Source organism: Molossus molossus, unplaced genomic scaffold (genome assembly GCF_014108415.1).
Source record: "Molossus molossus isolate mMolMol1 unplaced genomic scaffold, mMolMol1.p scaffold_m16_p_4, whole genome shotgun sequence".
Classification (NCBI taxonomy): domain Eukaryota; kingdom Metazoa; phylum Chordata; class Mammalia; order Chiroptera; family Molossidae; genus Molossus; species Molossus molossus.
This window is the reverse complement of record NW_023425377.1, coordinates 27,071,762-27,099,262: the sequence shown is the minus strand read 5'-3', so window position 1 is coordinate 27,099,262 and position 27,501 is coordinate 27,071,762. Positions and strand designations below refer to the sequence as shown.

Here is a 27,501-nt window from a genome sequence, read left to right as displayed (position 1 = left end):
TCTTCTAAGAATTATATTCTTAGTATACCTGTATTACAAAAAAGGTATACTCGACTACTATTATTGTATTTCAAATAAAATTTGTGCAAATTTGTTTCTCTCTTATTATAAAGTACCTACAGAATATCTCAGTTTTGTTTCTTGGCCTATAAAGCTTAACATTAACTATCTGACTCTTTACAGAAAAAGTTGGCCACTCATGAGCTAAACAATGTACAAGAAATCAATTTAGTCAGGGACATGACAACAAAATTATTTTTCTCACCAGCCTTACCATTTTTAAAGTGTAATTTTGCTAAACATGGGGCTTTTTACAAATGCATGTTTTGCAATATAGCAGAAAAACCTGCAGTAATTACTGAGTAATGGACAGACCTTCCAGAAGCTCAATACCCTCCTCTGGCCCAGGCTTAAAGAGGCTAGGCCAGTCTGGACATGTGCTCATCTGGCCAGGAACACATCATTAATCTCAGCAGTATGTCTACGGATACAGTACAGTACCAAACACTCATTCATCACCCTCAGCCTTCCAGACTAACGCATCACGGTCCAGGTTCATTCTTGAACCTAGAACTGCAAAATAAGAACAAAGGTCCATCGCTGGGGTCATAACAGTAGTTCCTTCGACCAGCCATTAAGTCTACCCACTAGGTAACAGAGGTCCTAAGTAAATCCTTGGAATAAGTGATTATGTTCATAATCACAATTAATAATAACAAGAATAATATAATATACAATAAAGCATCATAAATAAAATAAACATTAAATAACAATTTTAAACCACTTCAGAACACCTGCAATAGCCATATAAAGATGCCCAGGGAATGGTCTTTACCCTAAGCAAGAAAATAGGACATATGATTCCATGTGAAATATTATACTAAACTCTAAACCGCCCTACTTCAAACAGGGTGCACAGGACCTTGACTGCCAAGGCGGCCTCTGGATCAGCTTCCTGGAAGCCTAAGCCCCCAGTTACAGAGTCTGCAAACCACACTAGTGACAACCAGGAGCTCCAGATTTCTGTGTCTTATTCATCGCGACTGTCAGGACTGCAGTGACAGCTTTCTCCAAGGTTTGTAAGGAATAAATAAGATAAATAAAATCCCTTTCACAGTAGGTAGCACACAGTAAGCACTCAATAAATATTAGCCATTATTATCTTTTTTATTAAATTGTCGTCATCTTATTGTATATACTATAAACATAATTATTTATTCTGATTACTTCTCTTTTATTAATTTATTTTTGTTACAGATGTTTCTCCCCCCCTCCCCCCACAGACACCCTCCTCCCTATCCCACCCCCCACCAAGCATTGTTGTCTATGTCCACTGGTTACCCATACATGCATGTAAGTTCTTCGGTTTGTTTCCTCCCTCCCCTGCCCCTCCACCCCTCTTAGACTATAAGTATTCTCCATGTTATCACATACTCTTCATTGGTATATTTTTAATTTAATGGGCCACAAATGGCACTTTAGTTTTATTTTGATTTGGGTTTATATAACAATTAGGGAGAGTAATTATTTTTGCATAGATTTGAGTATTAACTGTATTTTTTTCTTCCTATGTCTGTTTATGAGCCTCATTCAAGACCCCAATGGGAACATCCATGGTTTCTTAAAATTATTAATGTTGACTCAAAGGAAAACAAGCGTACCTTCTGGGCTCCCTGTCTTAAGAAAGTGCTGGCAAAAGCTTCCAAAATGCAGTTGAAAAAGCCAGCCCCCATGATTGAAATCCTGCCTCTTTGAATGAACTCAGTCCTAAAGAAAAACAAAAACAAAAATATACATCTTTGATGTCATTCTACATTTGGATATTTAAACCAAAATAATTTCCAACAGCCTAATTACCACTTATAATCACCACAAAATTATATCCATAGTAATTCAATAATTGCCTGTTACAACAAAAGATTTTGTTAAAGAGAGACTTACAGTTTATATAACAAAAACTACAGTCTTCTTCAGACTAAAAAGATTTGTTTCAAGCTGCTACGAGAGCAGATTTTAAAAGTTCTCACCACACACAAAAAATTGTAACTATGGGAAGTGATGAATGTGTTAACGGACCTCATTGTCATAATCATTTTGCATTATACACATATATCACATCATTACATTGTACACCTTAAACTTACACAATGTTATATGCCAACTGCATCTCAATAAAGCTGGGAAGAAGTGAAAACATGGGTGTGTTATTCTAACAACAGAAGAACATAGGATTTCTGGTCATACCTAATAAAGAATTCCATGATATGATAGTTAATGATCTTTAAAAAGTTGTTCTACTTGATCACAATAAACTAATTCTAAATTAATATATCTATTTATTAATTCTAAATATATATATAATCATTTAATGCTGTATAATGTCTATTAAAATTGAGTCTGAGACAATGATCAGCTGTACGACCTGGAATAACTTAGATTCGTTTAACTGTTTCCTCACAAGCAAATTGGGAATAATCACAGTATCTTCCAGCTATTGTGAGAAGTAAATGAGCTGGTGCATAGAACGGGAACATGAACAATTCCTGACTCACAATGAGCATTCACTCAATGCTAGCCCCATCACTAAAGACAGATAGACAGACAGAGACAGAAAAGCCAGAAGCCTGGAATGACTTCTTTAATCCTTGATTGGAAAGGGAGGTAAAACAGATTAGATGTGCCCCGACCCTATTCACAGTTCTACTAACATTAAGTATCTCCAACTCATAAAACAGAGATTTGGATCACACGTGAGAGTCATGTAAGAAAGATGGCAGAATGGGAAGCCCCAGGCCCTCATTCCCACTTGGAGACACTGACTTAACAACAACTGATGGACCAAATTGCCTTTGTGAGAATTTCATAAACCAGTTAAGAGGGTGTAGCGCCCCAGGAAAGTGCAAAGCACAGCAGAGCCACATCAAAGTGAGTAAGAAAATCAGTTGCATTTACCTGCCACAGCCCCATCTACCGAGCACAGCACAGCACTATCAGGAGAAGACTCCCAGTCCCTGGCTGCTCCACTGGGAGGGGAAGAAGAAAAGCAAAATGTACCTCCAACATCCTGGTTTGACAGGGGGGCTGCCTGAGAAACTGGCTGTGTCCCACCTATTCAGAATGCTGAAGGGAAAGGCAGTATACTTGGGACGCTGGGGGCTGCTAGGAACAAAGCCAAGCATGATGGCTCATCACAGCACCAGAGTCTGCAGACAGACACCAGGAGTGAGGGTCACGCATCAGCAAATGCAGGCAAAGCATTCCACCCACCACAGGACTCAAACTGGTGACCTCTTGGTGCACGGGTCGATGCTCAACCACTGAGACACACCAGCCAGGCTAATAGTCTTTTTATTACAAGAAAATGTAATTCTTCCCACAGGAATGACTGGAGCATAAGGTGGGTGTGGGAAATGTTAGGAGATGAGGCCAGAAAGACAAAGGAGACCACATTGCAGGTGGTCTTCTCAGGCTGAGGAGTTTAGACTCCATCCTGTAGGCAACAAGGACTTCTCTTCTGAGGCACCAAGGAACAGCTACAGACGAACACTTACATGTGCATCCCACTAAAAGGCTTGCTGTCGCTCCTTAATGCTTTTAGACAGTCCCCTGTTCCCCACTTTCAGCACCGTGCCTGCACTCCATGAGTTCAAGGAGCACTTGTTACGTGAATTAATTAATTAAAATTTCTTTACAAGGGTCTACAAAGGAAACATTTCCCCTGCTTTCTTAGACTTCTATGGAAAGGAGACAGAAACCACATCTATTCTGTGCGTATCTGTGTGTGTGTGTGTGTGTGTGTGTGTGTACACATGAGCACATTCACTGACAGTAAGAAAAACATCCTGAGAAAAGTATGGATCCAAAAAGCTGTGATTTTGGTAACAGTAGATATCCAACTTAATAGACTTTCTCTCTAATCTTCTAATATCAGAAAACCAAAGCCTCCAGAACACTTCTCTCTCTCTCTCTCTCTCTCTCTCTCACACACACACACACACACACACACACACACACACACACACACAGATATTCTACCCAATCCTACAGAAAGGGTCTAGACAAATATAGTTATAGTCCAGGCAAAGCAGCTTCCACCACTTAGATTTAAGCCCATTTAAAATGATTTACACACGTGACAATAATCTTTCCTGTCTCTATTCCTGATTAGTCAGGGTAGAATTGAACAGTGATTTTAGTATTTAAAAATGAAAAGTTGAGCAGGCTTACCCTCTTGGGGTAGGTGTACTCTTCAGTCCCCAAGGCACTGCAGGTGAGGGAACACTAAAAGTCTCTCTTACATCATATCCTAAGCGATACTGCTTTTCACAAATTTGGGGAGAAGTGCTCAGAAAAGCCTGCTGAGGGTTTTCCCACACATGGGAGAACAACAGGACAGGAAAGCAGGGTCAAGCCCTTGCCACCTATGTTTATTCTATTACATTTTAAGATAAGAAAATGTTTTACTTCCCATAAATAATTTATTGACAAAGCACATCAGATAATTTCTTACTACATAGAGCTATCCTAAATCCTTCATGCTAAATAAACCTCCATGTAAGCTCCTGTGCAAAACATAGCAGGCCAGCCCGGCCAGTGTGACTCAGTGGTTGAGCATCGGCCCATGCACCAAGAGGCTGCTGGTTCAATTCTGGTCAGGGCACATGTCCAGGTTGTGCGCCCGATCCCCAGTGGGGGGCGTGCAGAAGGCGGCCAGTCAATGTTCTCTCTCATCGATGTTTCTCTCTCCTTCTCCCTTTCTCTCTCTGTAAAGTCAATTAAAAAATTAAAAAGAAAACAACGCAGCAGGCTACACTGCAATATACAGTTTAATCTCAGCTCTTTTTGAAGAAAAAAAAGAAAAGATGAATGGATGGATGGATGGATGGGTAGATGGGTAGATAGATGGATAGAAGGGTGGGTGGATGAACAAACAAATGGAATGAGCTGAAATATTAACAAGAGAATCTCTGGGCATTAGAATTACTTTGTTCCTTTTACTAATTTTCTATGATAAATATGCATTACTTGACAATCACCAAAAATATTAATAATAAGGCCCTGAGGATCATTTTTATATAAATAAAAATTATTTTTTAAAGGCTCTGTGCTACCAAGAACCATTTTTAGCAAAGAAACAGGCTAACTTCTGACTTACCCTCACTTAAAGTCTCAATAAATCACCTGTCGGCTTACCTCTTCCCACACTGTAACCTCGGTTCTTTAGGCCTTTTGTCCTAAGACTTTCACCCACACCCAAGCTTGACATGTTCTGTTTCACTCAAGAGACATAGGTGATTCATTTTCTTCACCTGTCTTTTATTTGTTAAGTCTAAAAGCAGGACTGTATCTCATTATGATGTCATATACATGGGTCACACCTACTCTTCAAAAAACTGCATAGTAACAGTGTATATTATCTATCAGACACTGTATTATCTTCTGAGGTTGTTACTCTTAAATCTTTTATTTTACTGAGTAAACTATGGTAAAGAGAAGTTAAATAACTGGTCCAAGCGCATATAACTTGATGTCATGCAGATTCATGTTCTACCATCCTGAACTCCTGCTCCTCCCTCAGTTAATGACACAACCATCATCTAGTCTTTCAGTTCAGAAATCTCAGCAACATGTTATGTGGTTCCCTCTTCAATCAATCCAAACATTCAACCAGTCAACAAGTTGTGATTTATTTTATTTCTAACATCTCTCAATAGCCAGCGTTCCCTCTCCCTTGTCTCTGCTACTGCCTGGAGTTAGCACAACACTGTCTCTCTCCAGTACCACCCTGGCGGCCTCCCAGCAGCCCATTTCCAATGCAGACACTATCATCCACACTGCTCAAAGTCAGCTTCCTAAGCACACACCAATGTCGTCACTGGCTGTTCACAAAGGAACAAAGAATAAGCCCACATACTCAGTTAAGATCTATCCATCCTGTTGCTTGCAGCTATTGCTTATTCATTTTCATTGCTGTATAGGGTTCTGTTGTTTGAAAATACTCCCTACTATTTATCCACTCTACTGAAGATGGACCTTCAGAATAGACCCCGTTTGGAGCTATAATCAACTGTGCTATAATGAAAATATGTATAACGCATCCAGGTACATGTGTGCATAAGAGTCTCTAGAGAATCTCGCAATGAAATACCCAGGCCACCGGACAGGCACAATTTCAATTTTAATATATAATGCCAAATGTTTTTCTGAACAGCTGTACCTATACATATTTTTTCTTCATTGCATCAATTCCAATTGCAGTGACTAGCACATCGTAGAAAATCAATAATGCCTTAGGAACTATGGATGGAGCAAAGAAGGGAGGATAGGGAAGGAAAGACAAACGGAAAGACAAGAGAAGGGAGAACTGATACTACACCTCAGCACTTCTCTCAGGGAGACTGAACCATCCCCTGGAGAGTTTCACCTGCTGAAGCCAGCAGGGGGCAACCTTCCCCTGGCTGGGAGAGAAGCCACCACAGTCTCAGAAAAGTTATGTACAATGAGGAGGCTCATTTACTCCCGTGGTGCCTGTTATCTGAGTCACATCTATGGGCTTGTCCACAGCAGATGTAATTCAACACAGAACACCATGGAATCGCAACAGAGAAAGCACAGCTCCAATGTCAGAATATCTTGGCGAAAGTGAATGGCAGCTTACACCATCAATCACCTACTCTTGGGTCATGTAAGATTCTGGTTCCTCTTGGATTGGGGAAAATAACAGAGTTCAGAGGAAATGTGGATGGGACATTAATCCCCAGAGCACGCAGCCGCCAGCTCTGCGCCCTGAAAACAGCAGTTTCTGGGGAAGCAAGTGTTCTCAGTGAGACCCAGTCAGAGTATTGACTGGTTAGTTGGGCAAGTCTTGCCCGATTGTTTTCATGATAAGAATGTAATCTAAGGGCCTTTGAGGGGAAACAAAGGTTCCACAGAACATCTCAGCTCTAATCGTGATGTTTTCAACATTCTCTTGCAGGCGCATAAAGGGCGCCCAGAGGAAAGGCAGGGTCTGCAGTCAGGCTGCCTGCTCTGCCCAGCTCCCTGGCTCTACACGTCTGCGGAGACTGTGGGCTCCAGTACAAACTCCACCACGTGAGAATATGGAGGTTCTCCTCCCCTCGCCTGCCACACCCATTTCTGTCATAGATAATCTGTGACTGGGATTCCCATCTCATCTCTGCCACAGAATGAAGGCCTGCCCATGTAGGCAGGTTCATGGAGCTCTGTGAGGCTCAGTCTCCTCTGCAGAATGGGGTTCAGACCCATTTCATAGGCTGTTCCAAGGGGAATGAGGTTGTATCTGTGTAAAGCACTCACAGCCATATGAGTAAGAACTCAATACATCTTAGTTAATAATACTAACGCCAGTAATAATACTGATTCTATGCACTACCACCATCAGGATGTTCCCACTCACAGAAGGAAGCACAGGGCCTGAGAAGTCACCTGCCCACAGCTCAAACCCAGCTCCCTTCACTCTAAACCCTTTGTAATCATTCACTTCCAGGTGGGCCTGATTACCAGGACCCCTCAGCAGGGAGTCCCCTCTCCATGGGGCATTCAGAGCCCTTGGAACCCCAGAAGCATCCCACCTCTCCAGCCTGCTCTCCCATCCTGTCATAAAGACACACACATTCTGCGCAGCAGCCCTGGGGGCCCAGGCACCTGCTGGCCTCTCTGACCTCCACTCCTAAACAAAGCCCTCTTGCTTTGAGTGGCTCTCTCTCTTTCTTAAAAATTATCTTTATTGTTAAGGAGGACAAATGGTAGCGGAGTGAATGGAGCTACACAGACCACCTCCCAGGACCAAACTGGATTTACAACGAAAATAAAGGCAAATCTTCAGGAAGGGGCAACCGAAAGACACCTTGGAGGAACACATAACCAGGGTCACCGACTCAATCCTGGTAGGCTTGCAAGGACACGAGAGGGCGCCGGGAGCCCACGGTCAGCAGCGGCCTGGGTGGGTACCAGAGGGCTCAGCGGGAAGTTGTTGCTGCTGCCTCAGCTGTGACCCGGTCTGAGTCCTGAGAACTCTGCTGCCTGCCAAGCCCTCGGCTGGTGCCGCACGGACTCGCTGGGGCCAGGGAACTCGGCGGCGGGAAGTTGCTGCTAATGCCTCCGCTGCGACCCCGCCTGAGTCCTGAGAACTCTGCTGCCTGCTAAACCCTCGGCTGGTGCCGCACGGACTGGCTAGGACCAGGGGACTCGGCGGGACGCTGCTACTGAGGCTGAGTCCTGCAAACTCTGCATGCTAAGCCCTCGGCTGGTGCCGCGCGGACTGGCTAGGACCAGGGGACTCGGCGGGACGCTGCTACTGAGGCTGAGTCCTGCAAACTCTGCATGCTAAGCCCTCGGCTGGTGCCGCGCGGACTCGCGGGAACCAGGGGACTCTGCTGGAAGCTGCTGCAACCTCGGCAGTGTCCCGTTACTGCGGCTCAGTCCTGGGGTTTCTGCTGAGTGCAACGCCCTCGGCTGGTGCCACAGCCGCGGCCGCCCTTGGCTGGAAGCAGCGCCCTCGTGTTAAAATTCCCAGGCGGCTCAACAACGACGCAGAGTCCGGACAGAGGCTAAATTGGCAGCAGCCACTCACCTTGGGCTCCGGCAGACGGAAGGCCGACTGGACTGGAACTGTGTGGGGACACTCGGGTTTTGGAGGGTGCTAAGAGCTTTCGCTGAGTGCAGCCATGCAGAACTGTGGTCATTTTACTCTTTCCCAGGGCCCTGGGGAGAGGCGGAGGCCCCTCCCTCAGAGATTCAACCCCACCTGGTGGCCATTGACATGCTAATTGAGGCCCATTAAAAACCAGCAGCTGCCCCACCCTTGGGAAAACCTCTTACACTGAGCATCTGAGGGAGTTTTTCAGGCAATTTAGAAACCAAGGGTCTTCAGGTGACCTCTATTAATAGCCTCCAGGCAAAAAAAGCTAGAGGATAACTACCACTCCCTGGGCTAGCAACACTAACCAGAAAAGCTAAGACTTGATGGTGGTGTTTAAAGTGGGTCCTCCCTGGCTCATCCAAACCGAAGAGAGGGAGCCACAAACAGCAAAACACCAACATCCACAGGGAAAATTTGGCAGACTCCAAAGCCCACTGTGATAGCCAAAATGGAGAAAAACAGACACAAAAGCCAAATGAAAGAACAAGAGACCTCTACGTAAGATGAGATAAATGAGGTGCAGTTAAGCAAGTTAACAGAACTAGAATTTAGAGCCATGATGTTGAGGAAGCTCAACAGCATGTGTAAGGACATGAGCACCATGAGTAAAGACATAGAAATGTTGAAAATCAACCAGATGGAAATCAAAAACCAACAGGAAGATATGAAGAATGACATGTCAGAAGTGAAAAACACATTGGAAAGTCTAAAAAGCAGAGTAGGTGAAGCCGAGGACCAGATCAGTGAATTAGAAGACAGGCTAGAAAAAATCAACCAATCAGAAAACCAAAAGGAAAAAACGATTAAAAAACAGGCAGACAGCTTAAGAGAACTGTGGGACAACTGAAAACGGAATAATATTCGCATCATAGGAGTCCCTGAAGAAGAAGAAAATAAGCAAGGGATAGAGAATATATTCAAAGAAATAGTGACAGAAAACTTCCCTAATTGGGTGAAGGAAGAAGGCATTCAAGTTCAAGAAGCACGGAGAGCCCCAAGTAAGAAGAACCCAAACAGGCCCACACCAAGACACATAGTAATCAAACTGCCAAAAATTAAAGACAAAGAGAGAATCCTAAAAGCAGCAAGAGATAAGCAACAGGTTACCTACAAAGGAAACCCCATAAGGCTCTCAGCTGATTTCTCACAAGAAACACTACAGGCCAGAAGGGAATGGCATGAAGTAATCAAGGTCATAAAAAACAAGGATCTGAAGCCAAGACTACTCTACCCAGCAAGGCTATCAGCAAGGTCAAATAAAGAGCTTCCCATACAAAAAAAGGCTAAGGGAATACATTAGCACCAAACCAGCACTGCAAGAAATGTTAAAAGGACTGCTGTAATTACCAGGAGAAATGGGAAAAAAAATAGAACTACACTAAAAAAAAATGGCAATAAATAAGTACATATCAATAATCACCTTAAATGTAAATGGACTGAATGCTCCCATAAAAAGACACAGAGTAGCTGACTGGATAAGAAAGCATGACCGATCTATATGTTGTTTAAAAGAGACCCACCTCACAACAAAAGCCTCACAGAGATTGAAAGTGAAGGGATGGAAAAAAATCTTCCAAGCAAACGGAAAAGAAAAAAAAGCTGTGGTAGCAATACTCATATCTGATAAAATAGACTTCAGAATGAAGGCCATAATTAGAGACAAAGAAGGCCACTACATAATATTGAAAGGATGTATCCAACAGAAAGATATAACCTTGATAAACATGTATTCACCCAATATAGGAGCACCAAAATATATTAAAAAACTTCAGAACTTCAAAGGAGAAATCGACAACAATACAATCATAGCAGGGGACTTCAACACCCCGCTGACATCACTGGATAGATCCTCTAGACAAAAAATTAGCAAGGAAACAGAGACTCTAAATGAAGCACTAGAACAAATGGATTTAATAGATATCTACAGAGAACTACACTCCCAAACTACAGATTTCACATTCTTCTCAAGTGCACATGGGACATTCTCAAAGACAGGCCACATGTTAGGACACAAACTAAGTTTCTACAAGTTTAAGAAGACTGAAATCATATCAAGCATCTTCTCAGATGACAATGGCATGAAACTAGAAATCAACTGCAAGAAGAACATACAAAGACATTTGAACACATGGAAGCTAAATAGCATGTTATTAAACAATGAATGGGCCACCAAGGAGATCAAGGAAGAAATAAAAAACTTCCTGGAAACCAATGAAAATGAACACACAACAACACAAAATCTATGGGATGCAGCGAAAGCAGTTCTGAGATGGAAGTTCATAGCACTACAGGCCTACCTCAAAAAAGAAAAAAAATCTCTAATAGACTATCTAACCTCACACCTTAAAGAACTAGAGAGCAACCAAAAAGAAAACCCCAGAGCAAGTACAAGGAAGGAAATAGTAAAGATCAGAGCAGAAATAAATGACATAGAGACCAAAAAAACAATTCAAAGGATCAATAAAACAAAGAGATGGTTTTTCGAAAAGATAAACAAGACTGATGGACCCTTAGCTAGACTCACCAAGAAACAAAGAGAGAGAACCCAAATACACAAAATCAGAAATGAAAGTGGAGAGATAACAACTGACACCACAGAAATACAAAAGATCGTTAACAACTACTATGAACAACTATATGGCAACAAATTTGACAATCTAAGCGAAATACACAAATTTCTAGAAACACATAGTCTTCCAAAACTGGATCAGGAAGAGAGAGAAAACTGGAACACACCAATAACAACAGAAGAAACTGAAGATGCAATCAAGACTCTCCCAGCAAACAAAAGCCCAGGCCCGGATGGCTTCAAGGGGGAGTTTTACCGAACATTCAAAGAAAAACTAATACCCATTCTTCTCAAACTATTTGAAAAAATTCAAGAAGAAGGAAGACTTCCAAACTCGTTTTATGAAGCCAGCATAATTCTAATTCCAAAACCAGAAAAAGACACAACAAAGAAAGAAAACTACAGGCCAATATCCCTGATGAACATAGATGCCAAAATCCTGAACAAAATACTAGCAAATCGGATCCAGCAATACACCAAAAAAATTATCCACCATGACCAAGTGAGATTCATCCCAGGGATGCAAGGCTGGTACAATATTCACAAATCCATAAATGTGATACACCACATAAATAAAATGAAGAATAAAAACCACATGATAATATCAATAGATGCTGAAAAAGCATCCATTTCTGATAAAAATGCTCAGCAGTGTGGGAATAGAGGGATCATATCTTGACATAAAAAAGGCCATATATGAAAGACCTACAGCCAACATCATACTCAATGGGCAAAAACTAAAAGCATTTCCCTTAAGAACAGGAACAAGGCAAGGATGTCACTTTAGCCACTCATATTTAACATAGTACTGGAAGTCTTAGCCACAGCAATCAGACAGGAAGAAAAAGTAAAAGGGATCCAAATTGGAAAGGAGGAAGTGAAATTGTCATTATTTGCAGATGACATGATACTATACATAGAAAACCCCAAAGACTCCATCAAAAGTTTACTAGAGTTAATAAATAAATTTGGCAAAGTAGCAGGATACAAAATTAATGTCAAGAAATCGATGGCATTCTTATACACCAATGATGAACTCACAGAAAGAGAAACTAAGCAAAAAATCCCATTTACCATTGCGCCAAAAAAATTAAGATACCTAGGAATAAACTTAACCAAAGAAATAAAGGACCTATTCGCAGAAAACTACAGGTCATTGAAAAAAGAAATAGAGGAAGATATAAAAAAGTGGAAGCACATACCCTGTTCATGGATTGGGAGAATTAACATCATTAAAATGTCCATATTACCCAAAGCAATCTATAGATTCAACGCAATCCCCATCAAAATACCAATGGCATACTTCACAGAATTAGAACAATTACTTCAAAAGTTCATATGGAACCAAAAAAGGCCTCAAATAGCCACAGCAATCTTGAAAAGGAAGAACAAAGTTGGAGGGATCACAATACCAGATTTCAGGTTATACTACAAAGCCACTGTAATCAAAACAGCCTGGTACTGGCACAAGAACAGGCATATAGACCAGTGGAACAGAACACAGAACCCAGAAATGGACACAAGGCAATATGCTCAATTAATATTTGACAAAGGTGGCAAGAGCATACAGTGGAGTAAGGACAGCCTCTTTAATAAATGGTGCTGGAAAAATTGGACAGCTACTTGCAGAAAAACGAAACTAGACCATCAACTTACACCCTACACGAGAATAAACTCAAAATGGATAAAACACTTAAATGTAACTCATGAATCCATAAAAATCCTAGAAGAGACTGTAGGCAACAAAATTTCAGACATCATACGCAGCAGAATTTTAACTGACACATCACCTAAGGCAATAGAAACAAAGGAGAAAATGAACACATGGGACTACATCAAACTCAAAATCTTCTGCACAGCGAAAGTTACAATCATCAAAACGGAAAGGCTACCCACTGTATGGGAGAGCATAATTGCCAATGATATATCAGATAAGGGGTTAATTTCCAATACATATAGAGTGCTCATACAACTTCACAAAAGGAAGAGAAAGAATCCAATTAAAAAATGGGCAGAGGAACTAAATAGACACATCTCCAAACAGGATATACAAATGGCTAAGAAACATATGAAGAAATGCTCATCATCACTAATCATCAGACAGATGCAAATTAAAACAACAATGAGGTATCACCTCACACCTGTCAGAATGGCCGCCATCAACAAATCATCAAACAACAAGTGTTGGCGAGGGTGTGGAGAAAAGGGGACTCTAGTGCACTGCTGGTGGGAATGCAGACTGGAGCAGCCACTATAGAAAACAATATGATGTTACCTCAAAAAATTAAAAATTGAACTTCCATTTCACCCAGTGATCCCACTTCTAGGAATATACCCTAAGAAGCCTAAAACACCAATTCGAAGGAATATATGTACCCCCATGTTTGTAGCAGCACTATTTACAATCGCTAAGATCTGGAAACAGCCCAAGTGTCCATCAGTAGATGAATGGATAAAAAAGCTGCGGTACATATACACAATGGAGTACTATGCAGCTGTAAGAAAGAAGGATCTCTTATCCTTTGAGACTACCTGGAGGGACCTGGAAAGTATCATCCTAAGTGAAACAAGCCAAACAGAGAAAGACAAGTTTCATATGATCTCACTTATTTGTGGAATATAATGAACATAACAGTCTGAGGAATGGGGTAATCCCAGAGACGTGGAAGTGGGGTACAGACTGACAATCCCCTAAAGAGGGGGTGGTGGGGGAGAGGTAAACCACAGAATTTATATGTATGTATGCATGAACAGTGGACATGGTCAACAAACTGGGGACAGAGTGGGGAGGGAGGGGGACAGGGGAATCAGTGGGGGAAAAAGGAGAAACATCTGTAACAAAAATTAATTAATAAAAAAATAATAATAATTAAAAAAAATAAAATTATCTTTATTGTTGAGAGGATTACAGAAGTCCCACTGTCCCCCCCCCCCAATGACCCTCCTCCATCCTGCTCCTGGCCCTCACCCAGGTATTCACTGAACTGTTCTGTGTCCATGAGTTATGCATGTAAGTTCTGTGGTTAATCTCTTCCTGTCCTCCCTGCCCCCCTTCCCTCTGAGTTTTGTCAGTTTGTTCCCAGCTTCCAAGTCTCTGGTCAATTTTGTTCATCAGTTTATTTTGCTCATTAGATTCCACATATAAGTGAGATCATGCAATACTTGTCTTTCTCTGACTGGCTTATTTTGCTAAACATAATACTCTCCAGGACCCTCCATGCTGTCTCAAAGGGTAAGAAAGCCTTCTTTTTAACCCATCCCAAGAGTCAATGGGCTGATGCCTAAACTGTTGACAGTGAGTGGCAGCAGGAAATGCCCTGACATTAAGGAATAAACAGATGGCAGAATCTCAGGACCGCAGCAGCCCAGTGTGGGTATATAGTATAAGGCAGGGTGTCTCAGGCTCTTAAAACATAGCATTTAAGAACTTGTCACCAATAATAACAGATAAAGCAGTACCTTAATTCATATATATATATGAACACACACACACACACACACACACACATCAGTTCATTCTCACAACAACCTTATAAGGCTAAGAAGAAAATCTTACAGAAGAAAAAAACAGGTTCAAAGAAGTGAATTTGCTAAGGTCACACAAAAATAAGTGGCAGGGCAACTATTTGAACCCACACTATTAACCTCTGATCCCACATTTCCCCGGTCCTGTCCCACAGTCCTATACCTTGAGAAGTGCCCGTTTAATGCAAGTCTGCTGGCATAAAGCTTCCAAATGCACAACCCTTTGTGGACTGGTCTGGTAGGAGGTGCCAGGGTCCTTGTCCCAGAGCGGTGCCTACACTGCATTCAGGGTTGGCTTCTAGGATGTGTGACCTATGCCGTTGCACAAGGCTCAGCTCACAGCAGGGCTACACTTAGCGGAATGCCTTGCTAACAGTGTTTTGAAATTCTTAATCATTTTTGAACCAGGGACTGCATTTTCATTTTGCACTGGGTCCTGCCAATGATGTAGCTGTTCTGGATCCCATTTCAAATGTAGGTCTACACAACACTGCCAACTACTATGCCCTTGGGTGATTTTCTGAGATGCTTGAGGATGTGTGTTTTATTTCAGCAATAACCACTAAAAGCCTCAAACACACACAAACCCTTGGACATGTAACATCCTCCTCTAACAATATTGCCTAATCAAATAATCCTAGAAGAGGGCTTAGGTCAGCCTATAAAGAGATTAACTTAATAGCCAAGAGACATATGAAGAAATGCTCAACATCACTAATCATCAGAGAGATGCAAATTAAAACAACAATGAGGTATCACCTCACACCTGTCAGAATGGCCACCATCAACAAATCATCAAACAAGTGTGGCAAGGGTGTAGAGAAAAGGGGACTCTAGTGCTCTGCTGGTGGGAATGCAGACTGGTGCAGCCACTATAGAAAACAATATGGTGTTACCTCAAAAATTAAAAATTAAACTTCCATTTGACCCAGTGATCCCACTTCTAGGAATATACCCTAAGAAACCCGAAACACCAATCAGAAAGAATATATGTACCCCCATGTTTGTAGCAGCACTATTTACAATAGCTAAGATCTGGAAACAGCCCAAGTGTCCATCAATAGACAAATGGATAAAAAAGCAGTGGTACATATACACAATGGAGTACTATGCAGCGGTAAGAAAGAAAGACCTCTTATCCTTTGAGACGACATGGAGGGACCTGGAAAGTATTATCCTAAGTGAAACAAGCCAAGCAGAAAAAGACAAATACCACATGATCTCACTTATATATGGAATATAATAAATATAATCATCTGAGGAATAAGGTAGACCCAGAAACCTGGAAGTAGGGTACAGACTGACAACCCTCAGAAGAGGGGGTGGTGGGGGGTGGGAAGTGATAAACCACAGAACTTATATGCACGTAGGCATAACAAATGGGCATGAACAACAAAGCCGGGGATGGGGCGGGAGGAATGGGGAGCAGGGTGTCAATGGGGTAAAAAAGGAGAAACATCTGTAACAAAAATGAAATTTAAAAAAAAAAAGAGATTCACCACATCATTATTTATAAGAGTAAATCATGGGAAATAATGCAAAGGCCCCCAAATTAAGACATTAATAAAGCACGATCAAATAATTTTATCCAATAAATACATCTCATCAGCCATAAAAAATTATTTAAAAAATAACATATTTCATAAGGAAAGACAGTCCCAAATGTAATGATAAATTAATGTAAAAGTCAGAACGCCATGTACAATATGATTTCATGTTTGTAACAATGAGTAAATAAACCGTAGCAACCGCCGTGGCTCCCACGACGGAAAGCTTTGCAGCAATGGGAAAAGGGCAAACTATTGACACACATAAGATGATGCTCACAGACATGATGCTGAGCAAAGAAAACTGAAATAACAGCGCACAGACTGTATGATCCCATCCATGTGAGCATCAACCCAGGCAGAACTAATCTACAAGGAGGTCAGAATATTGGTTTCCTACGGGGCCAATGACTAGAAAGAGCACGTACCTGAAGAGGGTATGAACATATTGTTGTTGTTTTCTTATATGTATTTTGTAACTGCTCTACCATGAACATAAAATACATATGAAAAAAGAGGAAGCATTATTTTTCAATCTACTAAAGCATACTTGGAGCAAGATTCATCCAAAATTGATCTATGTGAGGGTGGGAGGGTTTTCCTCACTTCAGACATGGGGCTGCTGGGCCATCCCAGAGCCAAGGGGAGAATGGGAAGAACAAGCTAGGAATGACCACCTCATTCCTCACAATGCCACAACCCTCTTGAGGTCAGATGCTTATTAAGTGCAGCAGCCTCCACCTCCAGCACAGAAAATGTCCCAAAATGTAGCAATACATGCAAACCAGGAAATTGAACTCAGCTTGTCAATTTTACTTTCCATCTTTCTGCTTAGCTAGTAATATTAGTCTTGCTTAGAAAAATATCCAGCAAGCTCCCAGGTGTTGATTCTCAACCTGATGGAGGAAGCAGAGCCTTAGACTAGGTGGAGTGTCACTGGGTTCTTATCTATTGTTTCAAGACCTCTAGGCTGTTCTGTATGAGATCCATACCTGGATAATATATTATAATTTTTTTAATTTTGTTTTTCTTTATTGATTTTAGAGAGGAAGGGAGATGGTGAGAGAGATAGAAACATCAATGAGAGAGATCATCAATTGGCTGCCTCCTGCATGCCCTACACTGGGGATTTGGCCCACAACCTGGGCATGTGCCCTGATAGGAATCGAACCTGTGACCTCTTGGTGCATGGGTCGACATTCAACCACTGAGCCACACCATCTGCGCAAAATATTGTAATTTTTAATACCCAAACTTTTTATTAACTACAGGTGCAAGAAAATAAAGAAAGAAAAATTAAACTGGCATTGGCTCCATAAGACAACACAACACAATTTTGACACATGAATCCAACTCAAGTCTTCCTTTCTCATCTCTTACTTATAATGATAATTTCTCTCTTGCATACATTCAAGAGGGCCCTCATCTGAATTCTGCTCAACTTTCCAACATGATGTTTCTACTGAAAAGTGCTCACTGTTTGCTGGAGACTCAGACTATCCGCTGGTCGTCCTTTGTAAGACTGGCAGGAATACTACACAACAGAGAACTCCATAAGGGGTGCCAGCTACATGTCTGCTCACCACTGGGCCCACAGGATACTGACCGGTTCTCGGAGGTTTCAAACCGAGCTGCTCAATAGAGTTAACTGGAGGACTTTTCAAAATGTTGATTTCTGGGAGCCAGCCCAGGCCCACAAGACCAGACTGTCTATAAGCTTAACTTCCCCCCATGAGCCCTGCACTAACTAACACACAACTCAAAATCAAAGGGTAAAGGAGGATGGAAAAAATTCATAGGCAGTCACTAAAATATTTCAAAAGCTCTTACTTAGAAATGGCACAGAATGCTCTCTTGGCTAAACATCATTGTTTCCAGTTCAATTGTCAACGTCATTTTCAATAAAACAGCTTACTCCATTTTTCAAAGTTAGTGCTCTAAGGAATCACACCGCTGTGAACACAGCATTTATATTCACCACTAGTTCCAACAACAACTTTCATTTATCTAGGGCCTTATACTCTCCAAGTGTAGAGCATCCCCATTTATTATCTTATTAAGCCTTTGCATCACTCTGTCAGGGAGCTCGGGCCAGCTTTATCCCTTTTCCCAGAGTCAAACGGCAGCAACACCAGAAGAGGGATCTCCATATTGCTGGTTCTGGATTCCCTCTACATCAAATTTCCTACCAAATTCTCTTGGACTGTCTCAGTTTGCCCTTACCCTCCTGCTGGTCCCATCTCTTTTCAATTCCCTCTCTTCACCCCCATTTCTGCCCATAAAGAGCACTATCTGTAACATCTTGAGCAGAAGGTCATTCACCATTCATTCAGCAAATGGCCACGGAGCCTCCTCTGCGAGCCGAGCACTGTGCTAGACAGACAGTGGAGGTACAGCTACTGCAGAATGGGAAAACAGAGGGGACCTCTTACATAAATTCAAATATAAAAGGCAAGCATCTTCTGGAGAGCAGTCTTATTTAGCCAAAAAGAAGACTCCTGCCCAGATGTCACAGTTACACAGAAAAGGCTTTCTTGCTTGGTTTTCTATAATTGGCAGCACATTCTAATTGTTTGATCACCCACTGGTGCACTGGAAATCCAGGTCAATGTGAGCACAGAGTCATGCTTGGAACGATTACAGTGATATTTATTCAGGCTATTAGATAACTATACCCTCAAGGCCTTTATCGCCAGGATTAGAGATTAGAAGTAATACCTTAGTAAAGTTAACAGAGCCAGAATATTTTAATATTGCAACGAAGGAAGGATTGGCAGTCAACTAAAAAGGCCAGTGTTAAACACATGAAAGTAAAAAAAAAAAAACAAAAAAATGTTAGATTTGCTCCTGGAAACAAATAAAGGACTTTAGAGCAAGAAAAAAATGGATACATGAAGAAAAAATGCCCAAGACTTAGCCCTTTGAAACATGCACATTATACTATTTGTGTTTCACCAGATAAAAATTTAAGACTTGGGATGTTTTAATCCAGGAGTTGAAAAATTAAAAATTTAAATATACCTTATTTGTTAGAATGAAGACTATTCATATGAGTAACTTCAATGATAAGAAAAGTCTCCTGAACTAAGAACAACTGCTCATCCCAGTAATTTAATCTGTGTGGAAAGTTTGACTTTGGCTTGTTTCTTTCACTATATTCCAGGAGAAATCTCTTTGATGTTTTAGAAAAGTTGAATCAACATATCAGATGTAATTAACACACACTTTAATAGGTGCAGTATTTTGAAATCTCAAAAGTCAGACCTGGAAGCACCAGTGGTTAAGCAGAAACATTTAGACATGGGAGGTGAAGATTTGGGTGATTAGGATGCTCAATGCTGAGCATGGAAGAATGGTCTTGCTACTCAAAGCTAAAAAAACCAGCTCTGCAACTTCCTAAACAGAGTGAGTCTCCACTGATGGTGATAACTTAAACCTCGCTTCACGATAACAGAAACATTGTTACTTATCACAGAAACAAACAGCTATGGTGAAAGAGCAAAGCCCAAGAAAATACTTTTACGAGATGATTATCTTTTAGAACTACATTACTTAGGTAACAATGTCCATCAGTAAGACAAACCAAATGCATATCCATTATAGTCCCACATAGCACAATGAAAAGAAGAAGAACCAGAAACTAACCAATAAATATATTTTATAGAAGCAAACCCCAAATCATAAGAAATGAATAAACTTATCTCAGAACACAGGGTTTCGGAGAGCAGAAACCGTGACCTTTCCTTCTGAGAAATTAAAACAATGCCCTCCATTCTCCACTGGAAAGGACATGCCTGTGCCCTGCTCCACATGGGAAATAAAGCACATTCCTACAAGAGCTCACTTTCCATTTTTAATTTTTTTAAATTCTACTTTCTGATATGGCACAATGTCCAAGGGACTCCGGAAACAGGCAGAGCTCCGTGCACAATGCCCCTGGGTCTACAGCAGCCACGGTCTCAGCATGGTCCAAGAAGAAAACCCAAAACACTGGGATTTGGTACCTGCCAAATGTCTGCACTGACCCCTGGATGCCTTCTCCCCAGTGCTCAAATCTCATGCTAGAACTAAAATAGAAGGATTTCTCCTCCCAGGACTCTCGCCTGGGGAGCTCCTGTCCCCCAGATGGTGTGCTGAAAGAACTCCAAGTCCCCACACAAAACATCTTCCTGCAGCCTAATGGGAAACAATCATAAACACTGTTTCTACAGTAAATAATGCATGCTCAAGATCAGAGTCATGTGGATTTGTCAGATTCTGATAACAACAACAATACAGGTAACAATACTACACATTAACATGTACTGACCCTGTGAGCAGGCACTGTTCTAAACTCTCCGTGTGCTTGTCACAACTACTCCGAGGCATGCCTTACACCCTGATGAGGAAACTGCAGCTTAGAGAACGGGGGTCAATTGTGCAAGGGCATATAATTATGGATCAGAGGTGGGATTCAAACCTGAATCCATTACTGTGGCCTAGGATGTGAGGGCTGTACACGTCTGGAGGCGGCAGGAGGCTGTGTGAGTATAGATGGGTGCACTGCTGGACAATGAACCAGGCGTGGAAAGCAAGACTGTGAGGCTGCCTTCGTTCCTGCTGACTGTCCAGCTCCTGGCTCCTGTCCCCTCGGAGGCGCGCTCAGGAATAGAGAGATCCCAGGACTCATGCGTGGTGGTACGTTTCTATTACTTCCAAAGCACAGCAAAGACAATGGCACCATCATAAAGAGGAGAAAGGGCGTGTGGGGTCTCCTCCTCGCTAGTTTACTCCTATTATTCTTGTGCAGGTGGCCATCCCTCCCCCAGTTTCAGGGGGAGCTGACGCGACCCCCGCTCTAGGGGCAGATCCTGACTGGTGAGGGCCAGTCAGCCCGTATCAGTCCTCCGATCACTTCACTGGTCCAGGACGGGGCAGATGATCCCAGTCGACTGAAACAGACTTAGCGGAAGGGCTCGGGAGGGAGACAGGTTCTCTCCCTCTCAGTTCTTTCCTCACTAAGTGTGGACAAGAAGTGTGATGACCCAGTTACCACGGGCTGCCTTGAGGAAACCCGAGTAAAAACAATGTGGATCCACAGGGACTCTGGCGCCACAGCCCACGTGGTGACGAGATGATGCGGCTCCTCACTGGCAGGAAGGCCGGTGTCTGCCAACAGCAGAGGCTCTGGAGCCACAGTCCCAGGTTTGAATCCGGCTCTGACGCATACTGGCCGTCTGACCTTGTACACGTGACTTCAGTTTGTAAAATGGGGAGAGAAGAGTCCAGTGTCACAGGGTTGTTATGAGGATTAAGTGTGCAGACATATATGTGTATAAGTAAGTTCACGCACACACACAAACACACACACACACACAGATGGAGCACGCACAGCAGTCCTGGCACACAGCACGCGTGTGGGTGCTGGTCAGCACTGGAGAGTCTCTGACCGGCTCTGAAAGGCGGCCTGGCTGACATGGGAGGGGACAGAGCACGGGCAGGGCTGCTCGGGCAGGGAGTGCCCAGCTGGGCTCTGGAAAAGGGAGGTAACAGTGAGAAATGTCACATCACTCCATCTCCCAAAGAGGATATAAACTCCATTTCATAAAAACTGCAGGAAGAAAACGTCCGACGGAGTAATAAGGAAAGCACATTAGAAAACAACTGTGTGGTCCCAGGGACGGGAAAGACTGGCGTAGCTCTTGCCTGAGGAGATGCTGCAGCAGCAGCCGCCGCAGCAGGGGCCCAAACTGGGTCTCTGCAGAGACATAGAGCGAGGTGCAGTCAGAGCCTACAGGAAACCCTTGTCCAGCTCATCTCAGAACTGAGCCAACTGGCCGTGCTCAGGGACAGTCTGGTGTCCCCTCTCACACACCTGCTAACCCACACAGAGCGGGCAGGTCTAATTTTAGACTCAGCAGCCGTGACAGCTTTATTTTCCTCTTAAACACATTGTCCACATTTCATCTCTGGGTGCAGTAGCTAGCCATTCCTCTCACATTCCCCGGCAAAGGAGGGAATAAAAGTAACAATGTGTCCTTCTTTGATGTCCCCCAAGATGACCTCATTTAGAATGCCTACCTAAGGTGCCTTTCCACATCCAAGTGAAGAGATAAGAAAACCTGAGTTTGCTAGAGTTTGGATCACAGTTTCATCACCTGCTCAGAAACCTTTGTGGGGTTGCTTATTGCTAAAAAGACAAAACATAAAATCCACACATAACCTGGGAGCCAAAGCACCCTGCAGTTTGCAATAAACCCATTCTTGATAAAAGTCCATATTGCTACCAACCACTCTGCTCAGGTATCAAGGCCATGACACCTAGACGCACACCCTGGCTCGGCAACCCGCCGACTGTATCACCATGAGCAAGTTCTTAACCTGAGCTTCAACACACTGCCGGTGAAGAACCTAGCTTTGACCTTGACATAGCAGGTGTCAATACATACTGACCTGCTGTGTCAGTAACGCGAGAGTGTTTTGGAGAGGACAAGAATGTAACAGACCAAATAAAGAAAAGTGTAATTGGTTACACCTTTCTCTGGGAACCTGGCAATACATGTAAAATATACATGTGCATGACCTCTGCCCAGGAACCCCACTTTGCTCCTGTCTAACAGCAAAGGTTTCAGAAACAATCTAAATGCCTCTCAGAATGGGCCAAGACAATCACCTAAACTACTGCTAGGTGAAGAAAATGGTTCCTGTCTTTTCCCAGCACTGTTTAATATTTTTTATAAAATGTGTGTATCACTTTTTTCAGAATCAGAGTATAGATTTTAGAAATAACTTTTAAGAACTACACAAAGGGGAAGGTCCTGAAGGGTGTTTTCCCTGGATCCTCGGGGCCAGTTAGACCTCACTGGTGAAGGTTCGGCTCAGCTTCTCAGGCTGGCCAATAGCAGCACATCTGAGAAAACCGAGGCCGAAACAAAGTACGAAATGAAAGACGTTTGTGGTTTTTGTATAAACGAGACAATTCCTTTTACTATTTTTATATACAAAAAAGAAAAGGGAAAAAAAGCTCTATCCCAACATCTAAGTTCTATATAAAGTTCCTGTCAGAAGGAAGACTGAGAAAATAAAAACATAAAACAAAAAACTAGTGGGTGGGTCAAAGCAAACCCATCTCAGATGCCATTAAGACCTGGCATTCAGTCACTCAGTGCATGGATTCTAGAACCAGCACTACAGGAGCAAAACTAAGGGGGCAGCAATGATTTGGACAAGTGACAGAGCTTTAGTATGGATTTGAGATTTTTGGTTTTTAGTTATTTGGATTTGAGGGCCTTAATATTTCTATTGAAATGATGGGTACATAATTTTAAAAAGTTCAAATAATACAGAACAACACAAAACAAACTAACAAACAAAAACACAGTAAACTGTCCTCTGAAATCATAGCTCATGGCAACAATCACCATGAACATTTGGGGCTTATTATATTTTACTTCTATTTTTAAACCTATCTCAAAGGAATTAATCATTTATAACTCATTATATTGGAAAAAATTTAAAGTACATTAATATAAGTGCTGGCAATGTTTTAGGAAAATAAACTCACATACTGTGATGAGAATATCACTTAATATATTAACACATTTGAGGAAATTTGACAGAATCTGTGTAAACTACAAATGTGCATATTCTGAGCACCAGCCATACAGCTTTCTTTTATTGAGATATGATTCACATATCATAAAACTCACTCAGTGGATTTAGTGCATTCACAGAGTTGTACAACCACCACCACTTGTTCCAGAACATTTCATCACCCAAGAAGAAGCGCCCACACCCATTCAGTCCCCCCACTCTCTTTCCTCCTTGGCCACAGTAGGAGTCGGCCTGCTGTTCCTATGCATTTGCCTGTTCTGGACATTTCAGATAAACTGACTCATACAATATGTGGCCTTTGGTAACTGGCTTTTCTCATTTGGCATAAGGCTTTCAAGCTTCATCCGTGTAGTAACGTGAATCTTACTACATTTCTTTTTACTGCAGAATAATAGTCGATTGGGTGTAACACATTTGTTTATCTATTTCATCAGTGGATGGACACTTGGCTTGGTTCCACATTCTTCCTAGTATGAATGAATTATGGTGCTATGAACATTTCTGTACAAGTTTTTACATGCACATGTGTTCAATACATGTAGAATTACTGGGTCAAGTAGTAACTTTCCGCTTAACTTTTAAGCACTGACGAATGTTCTCCACAGCAGCTGCACTGTCTCCACTTCCACCAGCGGCAGGTCCACATCCTTCCAACACTTGTCATTGTGTCTTTTCAATTACAGCCATCCTAGCAGGTTTGAAGCCATATCTTGCCATGGTTTTCATTTGCATCTTCCGAATGACTAACGGTGTTGAGTATATTTTTGTGTTTTTATTGGCCATCTGTGCATCTTTTTGGAAAATATCTACTCAAAATGTTGCCCATTTTTTCTTTGGGTTGTCTTTTTATTATTAAGTTGTAATGGTCCTTTATGTATTCTAGATACTGGACCCGTACCTGATATATGGTTTACAAATATTTTCTCCCATTCTCTGGATTGGTTGTTTTCATCTTCATTGGTTGTTTGTATCCTTTGAAGCAAAAAGTTTTTAATTTTGATTCACTCAATTTTACCTTTTGTTTGTTTTTGTTGTTTGGGCTTTTGGTGTCATACCTAAGAAACCACTGCGTAATCCAAGATCACAAAAATTTACACCTATGTTTTTTTTCTAAGAATTTTATACTCATAACTCTTTCATTTAAGTCTTTCATCCATTTGGAGTTATTTTTGTATTTGGAGTGAGGTAGAGGTCCAACTTCATTCTTTTGTTTGTGACTATCCAAATGTGCTAGCACCATTTGTTGAGAAGAATATTCTTTCCCCAGTGAAGTGTCATGGCATATAACTTTTAAAAATACACCTCAGATGGTCTATAACTTCACTGTGGCAGTGGTCACACATCTGTATATATGTTTGTCAAATCTCACAGAACTATACATTAAGAAGAATAAATTTTATTATATGTAAATAATATCTCAATAAACCTGAAATTTAAAATTCCCCTTTAGAGAAACATTCACATATAGCATTTACAAGGACCATATATATATGCCTCATCAATATTGCAGTAGTATTTGTAATAAAAAAAAAAAAAAACTGGAAATCACCACGTCTGTCAAAAAAGAAAAAGGTAAATAGAATACAGCATAATCATAAGGTTGAAGATGTTGCAAAGTAATTTGCTGTATTTTATATATACATACACACACATACACATATATGTAGTGGATAAAGTTTAGAAACATTCTATTAAGCAAAAAAGGACACAGTGGTTCACACAGAATGAAAGCATGTATGTACAAAAATGATATACAGAACCATACTATACAAGCTCTGTGAATACACACGTAAGTGCCCACAGGTATCTCTTAAAAGTCTAGAAAAATACTCAGCACAGGATGACACTTATGGCCTCCGGAGAAGGCAAAGGACACCAGGACTGAATAGAGTGACTAGAAAGGAGTCGAGCTCTGTCATTTCCCATCCAAAGTATTAATTCATCACTTGTGTGATGAGAAATGAATGTGTAAATTTATGTGAGTTGTAAATAGAGATTATAAGTATGAAATCATAGCTTTTCAACCCATGTGCTCATTTGTGCATCCCTGCACCTAACCTACATGCACACACACACATGCACACGCAAACACGCAAACACACACAAACGTGATCTTACCAATTTGGATTTTCCATACACTCCCGGAAGACAGACTCTTCCTTCATGGAGGCATACTGTGTCCACGTGAGGCAGTGACTCTGTATAGTCATGCTTCTTTCCCGGGGATTGAGCCATGATTCCTCTTCCAACTGGATATTGGGTACCTTTAAAATGCTCACCTGTGCAACAGAGAAACAATAGCTTTCTCCATTCAGGAAGAACAGGCCACATAAGGATTGTGTCCAGAATCACGTTCAGTCTTGGATAATTAAGAGGACAAGTGATCCTGATATATGGATGATGGCTCACCAATGGCTGTAAGTCCTTGATAACCACACAAACTATGACCTTACTAAATGCAGGTGAGGACATGCAAATGGCCCAGGATTTATGCAGGCTGTATAGTCCCTGGCCTGATTTCCCTACCTGCTAAACACTAAGCAAATTATCAGCCTCCTTCATGTCACCTCTAGGGCTGGTTATGGCCTTCTTAAATTGATAGATTCTAATTGGGTCCACTTATGGGCTCACACATAGGACGATATCAGGTAAAATATTTTCTTCATTTTAAACTGTCTAAAACCTAAAAATGTATGCTTTCCTAGGTGGAGGGGACATGGAAAACTACAACGGCATAATTGTACAAGTCAGAGGTGTCCTTAAATTATTCAAGAATTGGGATGCAACACAAAGTTGAATGCCTTTAAATAATAGATTCAAAGCATGTATATAGGGCAGAGGCAGGCAAGGTACACACTCTGGAATAAGCCGGTAATAATTTGCTGCACATATTGCAACACAGTTTACCACCTGGAAAAAAAAAGCAAGCTCATTTTCATTGTTATATCACCTTTCCTTCCACTACAGAATGTGGTGGAGTCTTTATCCACAATAAGGCAGTGACAGAAGCTGCCATTCCTTTTCTACAAACAAAACAGCAATGTGATGTGCAAGCTCATTGGCAGGAGCCCAGCTGCGTTTCACATCACACACTGAATCACTTCCAGGTTGAAACAACCATCTGAGACATTTTTAAAATGGGCCCTGATCAGTTTGGCTCAGTGGTTAGAGCATTAGCTCATGGATCAATGAGTCATGGGTTTGATTCTAGTCAAGGGCACATACCTCGGTTACAGTTTGCCCCTGGCCCTGGTCAGGGTTGTGCAGGAGGCAGCCAGTCGATGTCTCACTTATTGATGTTTCTCTCTCCCTCTCTCTCTCTCTCTCCTCTCCCCCCCCTCCCTCCCTCCCTCCCTCCCCTCTGTCTGAAGATAAATGAAAAAATATCCTTGGGTGCGGATAAAAAATAAAAAAGTGTGGATCAGGATGCTCTCCTCATGTTTCCTGATGATTCTAAAAAGGTTCCTGTCACTAATTTCTCTATGGTTCAAGCAATGTGATTAAAAATTTCCACTTACCTTTTTTGCCAACAATCACCAGTGTGCTAAAGGATTTCAAAGAGAGAAAACAATTTGCTATCCTGAAGACTGCATTGTCAATACCAC

At 41.7% G+C, this 27,501-nt stretch overlaps 1 protein-coding gene across 1 annotated transcript in view; it reads right to left on the bottom strand.

The window, feature by feature from the left end:
- The window catches only part of PRELID2 (PRELI domain containing 2), a 101,976-nt gene that overhangs the window by 58,221 nt on the left and 16,254 nt on the right, over window positions 1-27,501 (bottom strand). Inside the window, exons 4-5 of the mRNA XM_036241537.1 lie at window positions 26,015-26,175; window positions 1,662-1,767 (exon numbers count right to left, since the gene is read on the bottom strand). Coding sequence (XP_036097430.1) covers window positions 1,662-1,767; window positions 26,015-26,175 — 267 coding nt within the window. The remainder of the gene's footprint in view (window positions 1-1,661; window positions 1,768-26,014; window positions 26,176-27,501) is intronic.